Source organism: Magnolia sinica, chromosome 17 (assembly GCF_029962835.1).
Source record: "Magnolia sinica isolate HGM2019 chromosome 17, MsV1, whole genome shotgun sequence".
Classification (NCBI taxonomy): domain Eukaryota; kingdom Viridiplantae; phylum Streptophyta; class Magnoliopsida; order Magnoliales; family Magnoliaceae; genus Magnolia; species Magnolia sinica.
The window spans coordinates 39,244,484-39,256,650 of NC_080589.1; the positions used below are offsets into that span (position 1 = coordinate 39,244,484).

A 12,167-nucleotide genomic window follows, 5' to 3' on the forward strand; every position below is an offset into this window, starting at 1 on the left:
GATGTTAAGATCAAGTCTCTGAAGCTCCTCCTTAGTGAGTCACGTACTATCCAAAGCTGGGCGTGACTTCCACTTGAGCAGAAACTTTTGAAACCCGCCGTATAACGTCGATACTATCTGATGGTCCAAAATATCCTCTATCTCTTCTCTGGGTGTGGGAAGGGTAGGTATGGGAGGTAGAGGCTAGGAAGATGGGTCGGGAAGAGGCCATGGATCAAGGGAAAGGTCTGGAGAATCAGGATGATTCGGTGAAAGGTTGGACAATATATCGGTGGTCTCCTGAAATGCAACTAGATCCTCCACATTGGATGTGGAACTAATTCCCATGGAAGGTGGAAGATCTACCACATACGCATTGAGACCGTTTCGTTTTATAATTTTGAATGGTCCAGCACTACGTGCGTGTAATTTACGAACGGCTCCCTGAGGGTACCACTCTGGCCTGATGCGGACCATCACAGAGTTCCCTACATTGAATTCCTTGAATTGTTTATGTTAGCTTGTAGAAATTTTGTAATGTTCATTACTAGTATTGATCTTTCGCTTAATTTCTTGATGCAATGAATGAATATGATGTGCAAAAGACTTTGTAGACTCTGATAGCCTATGTGATAGGGACATAGGGACAAGATCAGTAGGCTTCCTAGGTTTATAACTAGTAACGACTTCAAAAGGACTTAAACCTGTGGATCTATTGACAGAACTAATGCTAACTTGGTGATAGGTAGTGCGGTATCCCATGTCCTGGTGTGTTCCCCCACTAAACACCTGAGCAAATTTCCTAGGCTTCTATTGACCACCTCAGTCTGACCATTGGTATGAGGGTTGTAGGCAAAAGAAAATTGGAGCCTAGTATTTATCATATGCCGTATCGTCTTCCAAAAATAACTCATGAATCGCACAACACGGTCAGACACTATGGTTTTGGGTAACCCATGAAGTTTGATGACCTCACTAAAGAACAACTTGGCAACATGAGATGCGTTGGAGGTCTTCGAACAAGGAATGAAGTGGGCCGTTTTAGAAAAACGGTCCATGACAACAAATATGGAATCGTGTTTCTGAATAATCTTGGGGAGCCCAAGCACGAAGTCCATACTGATGTCTTGCCAATGAGCGAATGGAACTGACAAAGGTGTGTATAGTCACGTATTCTGCTTTTTTCGCTTTGTCAGTCGACAAGTACGACGCTACCCTATAATTTTGGCCACGTCTCGCTTGAGGCTTGGCCAATAGAACCTATCCTCCACTAGGGCAATGGTTTTGTCTCGACCAAAATGACCCGCGACCCCTCCTGAATATAATTCCTAGACAAGAAAATCGCGAAGGGAGGTGCAGGGTATGCACAAGCGGTCACTCCTAAACAAATATCCATCCAAAATCAAGTACTCACTGCTAGCTCCTGACGGACTTCCTAACAACGATGCGTACACAATTCCAAAATCTGGGCACTCAGAATAATCCTCTTTGACACGTTCGAGGCTCGTGACTTCGATATTCATGGAATTGAGTAACTCGACTCGACGACTCAATGCGTCGGCAAGTTTATTATCTACACCGGCCTTATGCTTAAGCACAAAAGTATACTCTTGAACTGGACCCACTTGGCGTGCCTAGGGTTTAATTTCTTCTGAGAGTTCAAATATCTCAAGGCCTTGTGTTCTAAGAACAAGACGAATTCTTGCGACAATAGATAATGACTCCAGTGATGCAATGATTGCACTACCACATAGAATTCTTTGTCATAGGTGGAGTATTTTTGTTTCACCTCATCCAGTTTCTCACTAAAAAAAGTGACAGGGTGTCGTTTTTGATTAAGTACTCCTATGTCGACTCCTGATGCATCGCATGCAACTTTAAAAACTTTTGAAAAATCCGGAAGTCGCGTACTGGAGCTTCAGTCATCCTGACCTTTATCTTCTTGAAGGCCTTTGAGGTTGCCTTCGTCCATTGAAACTCTCCTTTTTTTACGCAATCCGTGATGGGAGCCATAATGGAACTGAAGCCTCGAGTGAACCGCCTAGAGAAGGTGGCCAAGCCATGAAAGCTGCGCACCTCGTGAATATTGCGGGGTTCAGGCCAATTGACAATGATTTTGACCTTCTCGGGATCCGCTGACATACTCTCAGCTTACACAACAAAACCTAAGAAGATAACACTACTAGACATAAACGTACACTTCTTTAGGTTGGCGTACAATTTCTCGGCTCTAAGGATCCCACAAACTTGCCTCAAATGGTTGAGGTGTTGCTCCTTTGTCATGCTATAAATCAGGATATCATCAAAGTAAATGACCAGGAACTTTCCTATGAAGGGCCTCAACACTTGGGTCATCACACGCATGAAGGTACTAGGGGTGCACATCGAACCAGCAGAACCGGACTGGAATCGACCAAATGGTTTGGTTTGGTATGGTTCTAGAGTGTATCGGTTCTGGTTCCGGTTCCAAAAATTAAAGAACCGTTTAGTTCGGTTCGGTTCCAGTTTGGGGGTATGTAGAATCGAACCAAACCGTGGATCCGAACTATAGATCTGATCCGTGGAACTGAACTTGGAACCGAATCTGGAACCGTGAGTTTACAATATATTTTAGTTGTATATTTGACTCATGATTTATGGTTTACAATGCACATTTTGATTGTTTTCATAAATGTATTTTTTCACACCATATACAATATCTAAACCATTCATACGCGAATGGACATGAGCTAAATTATAAAATAGAACATGCAATTGGGCTGAATCATAAAAAGCCCAGAACTGTGGAACTGATCCGGAACTGAACCGGTTTTCACGGTCTGGTTTTAGGGTGCTAACAGTCCGGTTCCAGTTCCGAAAATCCTAGAATCGTTAGGAACAGTTCGGTTGCGGTTTCACCCTGGAACCGGACCGAACCGAACCGTGTGCACCCTTAGAAGGTACTTAGGGCATTAGTTAGCCTAAAAGGCATGACTAGCCACTCGTATAACCCATCCTTCGTCTTGAAGGCCGTCTTCCACTCATCACCAGGGCGTACATGAATTTGGTGATAACCACTTTTGAAGTCAATTTTCGAGAAGATAGTAGCGTTGGCCATCATATCCAACATGTCATCAAGGCGCGGTATGAGAAACCGGTACTTGACTGTGATTTCGTTGATGACCCTACTATCAACACGCATCCTCCATATGCCATCCTTCTTAGGTGTAAGAAGGGCAGGCACGACACACGAGATCATGCTCTTTCGAATGAAACCCTTTTCTAGGAGTTCATCAATCTGTCTCTTCAACTTTGCATGCTCCTTTGGGTTCATTCTGTAATGAGGGAGGTTTGGTAGAGTCGTCCCAGGGACTAAATCAATAGCGTGCTGTATATCTCTCATAGGGGGGAGCTCATTTGGTAAATTCTCAGGAAAGACGTCACGAAACTCATCCATTACTGGAATGACCTCAGTGAACAACTCTACACTAGCCTCTGGTGCACTCTCTCTAGTCACAAGGGCGTATACTATCGAGTTCGACTCAGTCTCTCACTCAAAGTCTTTGGCATTTAAAATATAGAGAGGCTTAGGCTTGGACTTCGATTCCTTCAATTCTTTTGAGCCGCTACACCACTCTTTGTGGTGGACTCCTTTCCAGTCGTGTTCTTGGGTGGAAGTGGATTTAACTTGACTTTCTTGACCTAAAACCAGAATACACACATTCAAACGACCAAATATGATGACATCCCTGTCATAGAGCCAGGGCCTACCCAGAATGATATGGCCAACATCCATGGGATCAACATCACACCAAAGTGTCTTTATATTATCCAAACTGAATAGGAACAAGACACCGGTGCGGGACTGGAATGGAAGTTTCATCAACCCAAGACACTCTATAGGGTTGAGGATGGGCTTCAAGCTTCAAGCCCAAACGGTTCACAGTGCTAGTTGATGCCACGTCGGCACAACTACCACTATCCACGATCATCTTGTAGCTCTTATCATCACATTTTGCGTAAGTATAGAAGATCGTGTTGTGGCGCCAATTGTTGGTATTTTTGGCTTGTACAAAGGCGCAACGCACAACTGCAAGGGTTACAAACTCTTGTGCTTCCTCTTCCTCATCACTAGTGGTTTCTGCTGGCTCATATTCTCCCTCATTACCGTCACTCTCCGGGGGCACTATTTCTACTTGTCCATCAATAAGGAACACCTTGGTGCCCTCTTTCATGCCACACTGGTAGGCAAAGTGACCAAACCCCTGACATCTAAAACACCTAGTCGCCTTACTTTTGTGCGAGCCAGACCCGACAACTCCTTTACCCTTATCATCATTGGGCCTAAACTGAGAACTACTGGAAGCCTTATTGATATCTAGTGCTAGGCTTAGCCCCAGAAAGGTTGGCCTTAGCGCTGGGATCACGTAACTCAAACCGCCTTCCCACAGATGCTTTGAGGCATTGCTCGATCTTCAACACTACTTGATACATCTGTTCAAGAGTGTATATGTTCTTGGCGAGCAACTCTCTCCTAATGTTCCTAATGTCAGAACGGAGGCCCGTCATAAATCGAGCAAGAGTGAGTATGAGATCCTTATCAACTTCACACCGAGTTAAGTACTCTTCGAACTTTTCAATATATTCAGCCACACTCATGGAACCTTGTCGAAGAGACTGCCATTCTTCAACCAACCTTAAGTGATAGGAGAAAGGGAGGTACTTTTCCTTAAGAGTTTCTTTCATTTCTCCCTGATGGACTATTGGGGGCTCCCTAGACATTTCTTTCTTTCGCTCCACAGTAGCCCAAAACCTCTTTGCTTGGCCCACAAGCTTCATCTTGGCGAATCGGACTCGACGAATATCCGACATGTCGTACCACTCAAAATAATGGTCCATATCCGCCAACCAATCTAAAAAGCTTTAAGGTCTAAGTGGCCATCAAACGTAAGGGCCTCTACTCTAACTCTCTAAAGGAGTCATGCATCTGGGTCAGTGATCATGATGCCCCTTGCTGGGTGGGTGCATGGGTGCGCGCCCATGACCAATTCCTTGGCCACCTCCATTCCTATGTCTATCCTCCTGACCACTTTCCTGAGATTAGGCATTTCCCCAATGTTGGGGTTTGCCCGGGTGGAGGTCTCCAGTTGGGCAACGCGCACATTAAGCTGTTTAAAGCGTTGGTCAAGACGTTGTTCCAAGTGCCTACCCAAAGACTCAAACTGCCAGGTTATATTGTTCATTGACTCTTGCAATTACTCCATGTTTAGTGTAAGGTGCAAGCCAAAACCATGAACAGTACGTGTGGGCATACAACTACTCACTCAACTCAAAGATCCTCTAATACAACTATATGCGTCTAAATGAAACGAAATGATCCTATAAGACTCTATATGAGGGAAACTACACAACGCTACTAAAATTCTAGCAACATAACTGCCCAAATAGTTTGTTAACAGAAAATTCAGCCATGAAAATTGGGGATTTCTGATAACAGAAAATTCAGTAGTTCATGTTGTGAACGATGGGTCCTAAACAACCCTATATGATGAGACTTGATGCAAAATAGACATGAATAGACTAAACCCTAAACATGTAAAGCATTCCCCTATCAATCCCTAAGCTCTGATACCGAATTTGATGCATGACATGAAATTAAATATGACATGCAAGATTTCAAGCTTTAGATCATACCAATTTTAAACAATCACAAAATTCCACGTCCCACATACGATCAAACATTCAACCAGGGGAATCTACTGGGGTCCAAGCCTACACACATTTAGGGCTGGGTCAAATAAAATTATAAACCAAACAATGCCCAAAGGAGTGTAAGATTCATCCATGCTTGCAAAAGATTGTTCCCCAATTCAAGAGATTCACCATGTTTCAATTCGGGGAAAGTCTAGGGTTTGCAAAAGTGGAAAAAAAAACTTGGAATTAGGGATTATCTAGGGTTAGGGTTAGGGATTTAAGGTGAGAGAGGAGAGAAGTAGAGAAGAGAGAAGAACCTGAGACAATCCACATGTGTGGACAACAGTCTAGCCTAGACGCACGTGCGTGGGTCCCTGTCCGCACATGTGGGGGGCCCATGAAACTAGAAACGGCCACCTAGGGTGTGGTCGGCCAGGGGTGGCTCACTCACACACCAAATATCCCGTCAATCCGCTATCTGGTTTGTGCGTGGTGCTTCGTCGAAGTTTCAGCCCCTCTGGATGGCCGAAATCTGAAAATCTGCTATAGAGGCAAACTTGAGTACAAGAAGGGGTGGATTTGAAAATGGGATGGCTGTAGAGTGTAGGAGGTGGGGACGATTTGGGATGGTTGTGGCTTCGCACCACGGTAGTTAGCCCTTTGAAGAAGGGAGGGTTTCGCACCTAATTAGATCCCTCAACTCAGAGAACTAGAGAAGAAAAAAAACTCAGAATTTTATCCATAAACTTCAATGAAAAAAAAAAAAAAAAACCTACATGGGGTTGCCTATTTATAAGAAAACCCTAAACCCCAAAAGCCGCGCCATGTGCGTACACTAATACTTAGAGACGAAGTAACAAAAATAGCAACTAATCAACACAATCAAAACCGTTCATAATGTTTTTAATAATGATAATAACTAAAACTCAAAATCCCAGTTCATCTAGGGTAGTGGGCTATGATCATGAGATCCAATGGTGGAATCCACATGATGATCGGGTCGACTCCAATGCTCCATAGCACACCTCCCTAACTAGGAGGTCTTCCATAGATGTCGTCATTAATCCCGATATATATTGGGGCCTTCCTCCTCCTTGAATACATGCGTAGGGTGGGGGGCATGCGTGTGCACATGATATCCTCATCACACTTGAAACTCAAAAGAATTACATAAAAAAATGCATAATAGTTTTCCATTTTTTAGGGTCAAAACAATGTGTTATTGGACAAAAAAATTTGCTCTGAAAGCCCTCTTTGACCGCTTCACCACTAAATTTGTGTTTTGATGCGAAACAACTCAATTGGATTTGAATCCCCAAAACAAATTCTGCAAAAATGCTCCTTTTTCAAAATTTTCTAATTGCTGATGATTTACTTTGGTTTTAGTTGAAATATCGCAAATATCACAAATATCACCCAAAAATCGATGTTATATCGGCGAAATATAGCAAATATTGGCATTTATCGACAATATTCCAGATGGTTTTGTGTCACTGACCTGCGATGCCGAAAATATTAGCCAATAATATCAGCTGATACAGTCGATATATTGAACATTGTTGGCCAGTGACTGCCTTGAGTTTTCAAGTTGTAAGGATGTAGATACTTGTCATTAGATCAAGCTGATGATGAGAAATAGCTAACTATGCTAGAGCTTTCTTTCATTCATAGGAGGAAGATGTTGACATCATTGTGCATCACATACTTGGTGTCGTCGAGTCTTTCTTGAGAAGGTATTTTCATCTTTGAGTGATTTAGTCATAGTTTTGATGCTCGTTATGTTCTTTTGAAGTTGGAACTGCCTTGATGGAACAATTAGTTCAATTAAACTATTTAAGGGTATGTGTGGAAGTACCCTGGGAGTCAATATTGTGCAGAATGAAGTTTTGCAAATTGATATTCGGTCATTCAAACATCAGTTGAAATGAGAGGAATTGTTATTTTGGGGCGAAATAGCAGGAAGCTGAAAGCCTGCTTAATTGGGTTTCATTTCCGGTGCTGCTTCAGATGCAGGGCTGCACTCAAAACAAAGTGACACCATTGACCTATCCAAATGAATGTTGATTCAGCGGCACTTCCAAAACACAACCTAATTGATTGAACAAGCCAGAGACTGAACAATTCTAGCTCAAATATTTGTTGGTAACATATCACGAGTCAACCTATTCAATCTTTCATTCTTTTGTTGATCAAGACTTGACTAATTTTCCAAGTACTCTCAGCAATGAGAAAGGTACTTGTTATAATGATAACAAAGTTCTCCAATTTTTTGGAAAATTCTTGGATGTTCTCCAAATTTGAAAGAGAAGAAAAAAGAACTTTTCCAAAAATATCTGTGGGTAATTCAATAATTAAAGAAAGGAAACAGAAGAACAAAAAATTTCAGAGAAAGATTTTTAACTTTTAACTTCTCATTTTACTTCAAAATAAGGTCTTGAGGTTTTAGGGCTTTGTTTGTCCCATTTCCCTTGGGATATTTCACAACCAAACAATGATATGGAAGAATAAAGAAGGAAGAAAGAAAGGTGAGAGAGCTTATTTTATTTTATTTTCAAAAATTGTAAAGTGTTTTCTGAATTTTGAATAAATGCCTTGTTGTTACAAATTTTACGGCCCTTCGATTGTTTCTTTTCAGATTGTTGATTAAGAATTATTTTTTCTCTCCCTAAATTCTTTATATTTTATTAGGTCAGTTCAAGCCATCTATCATATAGAAAACCCGTATATATTGTCAAAGATTGGATAAAAGTATGAAAAATAACGAATGGGAGATTTTCCAGCAAGAACTTCAGTGGGAAGACCATTAATCAGAAAGTAAGCTGTAAAAACAACATTTGACTAAAAATATTTAGAAATGGACATTCTAATAAGAAGAGCCCGGGTGACTTCTAAAAGATGTCTATTCTTCTTTTTAGCCACGCCATTTTGTTGTGGGGTATATGTACATGTGATTTGATAGTTAATACCATGCTCCTGAAGACTAAGATATGTATGGAAAATGTATTCTTTTCGTTATCTATATGAAAAGCGCCAATGCTCACAAATTGATTTTTAATCCAACTATGAAACACTTTGAAAATAGAGCGAACCTCATCCCTAGATTTCATTAAATAAATCCATGTCATACGAGATGCATCATTAATAAACGAAATCAAGTATTTAAATCCATTATAAACAACAAGAACTGGATCCCAAATATCTGAATGAACAAAAATAAAAATAAAAATCTACTAGAATGTTTCTTCACAAGCGGATAGACAAACTTATGGTGTTTGCTTAAAAGACAAGCTTCACACTTTAAATTTTTAACATCACTAGACTCGACTGACGCTGGTAATAAAGACTGCAATACTAGACTAGAAGGATGACCGAACTTACAATGTAGTGATAAAGTTCTTCCTTCTAGACACTAAAACACTCACTTGAAGCATTCAAATGAAAAAGGTATAAACCATCATTCTCATGTTCACCACTAAGCAACTTCTCTGTCTTCAGATTTTGGAGAACATGATGATTAGAATAAAGGTCACACTATAATCTAAGTCCTTGGTTACCATACTAACTGATAACATATTAGATGTATTGGTAGGCACCAACAAGACATGTTACAAGGAAAAACATGGGGAAACAAAGACAATACTCTTACCTTCAATAGGAGTTATAGCACCATCTATTAGTTTCACATGTCCTAAACTAGAATTGAGAGTAAATGATGAAAAAGAGCCAGATTCACCTATTATATTATTGGTATCCCCTAAATCAATGACCTAAGGGCTTGACACAGAGGTAATATGAAGAGTCGTGGATGTATTACCTGTTTGAGCTACGGAAGTGGATGAGGTCTTACTTTGAGTGACATCTTTTAAAAAAGCATCATACTTGGATTTTAAGAGATGAACAACATCACCAGCCAATGAAACTGTAGGTGAAGCTAAGTAGGGAACTGTGTCCCCAACAGTAGTCTGAGAATCTCTGTCATTTGAAGTGGCAAAGTTCCTAGCTTGGTTTGGAGGTCTACCATGAAGGACCCAATAAGTCTACTACAATGGGTACACAATCGATCTATGCCGCAATCATGGCCGATACTATGGCCATGACCACGGTCGCCATCACGTCCTCCTCTTCCTGAACCTCTACCAATACCAGCAGTAACATTGTTAAAGTTTTGAAAAGCTATCACTAGATCAGATTTTTCAACCATAGTTGATCCCATAGCAATGGGACCAAGGTATTCCATGATGGTAACTGTGGCCATAACGGCCACCACCACTACCTATATGATACGGGTTAAAACAGTTGTTATGGCCCTCGTAATGGCTGTTATGGTCTTCTTCTTCTTCTTCTTCTTTTTTTATTTTATTTTATTTTATTTTTTTAATTTAATTGAAAGTAAAATTCCCTCAAAAAGCCATATCTGCCTCGTAACATTGAAAAACAAATCCAAAAAACTTGTATTTGCCCTGTAACAAGCCATTACGAGGTTGTTATGACCTTTACAGGGGGCGTAACGAGCTGTTAACAATGGTTGCAAGTAATTTTTTTTCCATAATGGTTCTTACGATTGTTATGATCCCATAATGTGTAACAGTTCCCACTGTTACCTTTATGGCCTCGTAATGGCCTTTACGGCACGCCATGAATGCGACACTTCTCATCACACAACAATAATGTATAGACGCTATTAATTGATGGTAAAGAGTGTGAACCAAGAATCTAGGCATGAACTGGTTTGAACTCTATATTAAGGCTTGCCAATAACTCAAAATTCTTTTCTTCTCAATGCTCATTTTATTATCCTCTGCATCTGTGTGACACATAGTGGAAGATCATCCAAAAAGGATAATTCCTTCCATAGACCACACATCTTGACATAATTGTCAGACACTAATTGCACTTCCTGTCTTATATTTCTAATCTCCTAATAAATATTATAAATCTCAGCCATATTATTCTGATTTGCATACAGTCCATGGGCAGTTAGCCAGATCTCACGAGTAGTAGATAACAGAAAAAGACCTTCGGTAGGTATTGGTTCCATCGAATTCAGAAATTAGGACATGATAAGCAAGTTATTTGATTTCTTGTCTCCATATAAAGGAGCAGACAATTGAGGCTCCGTGATACTTCCATCTATATGCCCCAACTTTTGTTTTCCTCAATAAACATCTTTACGACCTTCAATCATTGAAAGTAATTGTTTGACTTAAGTTTGTGAGGTAATTTGTAAACTAGGATTTTCATAATGAACAATCAATCGTTCCATCGTAGAGTTAACAAGATTAACTACCTTAGAAGCAATGTTTGAAGTATCGATTTTGCTACAAGTTTCGTTGTCTGGGGTTGCGGAAACAATATCGATATTGCCAATAATATCGTTGATAATCAAAATGTGGGGAAACATGGGGAAAACAATGGAATTTTTTAGTGAAACTTTAGGAGATGCTAAAATATTTGTACATTTAGGAATAAAAAATTTGCAAAAAGAATGCACACATAATAAGTCTCCATTTAAGGGGGCCTAAAAGCATGTGTTGTCATAAGAAATTAGTCCGACCATCCCATCCTTCCCTTCTATCCATCCAACCATCCATCCAACCTTCCATCCAAACATCCATCAATAATTTAAAATATCGACAACATGTGATATTTCGCCAAGAAATCGTTGACAACTGGAAAGGAAACAGAAGATTGTGGTCCTGATATCGCCCATTTTACGATAATGATAATATTGCGATAATATTGATGTTATCATTGACAAATTGAACACTGCATACAACCATGTGCCCATAAAAAAAATTTAAAATGTAAGTTCTTTTAATAAAAATATTTTTGGCGATATTGATACACTGATGATATTATCAAAATATTGTTGATACAATGACGATACAACCAACGCCTAGAATTTACATAGATGAAAATATTGGGGATACATTAGTGATATCAATACATTGCCACTACAGGCGGCACTTGGAATTTACACTATAAAAAACATTGGCGATACTAATACATTGGTGATACTTAGTGATATATCGCCGATACTTGGAATTTCTGATAGTACCAGTATTATCGGTATCACTACTAGTATTATTGGTATCGCCGAGTTGGAGATAAAGATAATATTGGGGATACTTTGAACAATGCTTAGAAGTTGTTGAAAAGGCCATATATAATCTTAAAAATTAGTAAGAGAATCAAGGATGAGAGGAAGGGCATTATGGCTAGACAAATAAATTAGAAAAGAAGCCTAAATGGCAATAGCTAGTAAATTCTTACGGCTGCAAACTGGATATTAAAAATCTGGAGAAAAAACGACATAAAAAGGCTACCAAACCTAAATGCCTAGCAATACCTCCAACCATCCAACAAAAAATAAAATAAAATAAAATAAAATAAAAATTCATTAAAAAAGGAATAAAATAAGAAGTTTGAGCAACGTCTTCAACTGGACAATAAAAAAATCAGCAAGGGCTTCAGTTGTATATCAAAGAGGCTTCAAATCTAGCAACACATGATCC

The 12,167-nt window shown here is 39.9% G+C and overlaps 1 protein-coding gene across 5 annotated transcripts in view; it reads left to right on the top strand.

Annotated features, from left to right (window-relative positions):
- LOC131230409 (uncharacterized) overlaps positions 1-12,167 on the top strand; it is a 48,418-nt gene that overhangs the window by 19,727 nt on the left and 16,524 nt on the right. For 3 of the 5 annotated variants that reach the window (XM_058226321.1, XM_058226319.1, XM_058226318.1), the window contains one exon: positions 7,324-7,385. The exons of 1 other annotated variant lie outside the window; for it this stretch is intronic. In XM_058226321.1, the coding sequence (XP_058082304.1) occupies positions 7,324-7,385 (62 nt within the window). Of the gene's footprint in view, positions 1-7,323; positions 7,386-8,083; positions 8,178-12,167 lie in introns of all 5 variants that reach the window. One more of the 5 variants, XR_009164020.1, reaches the window with a different exon arrangement.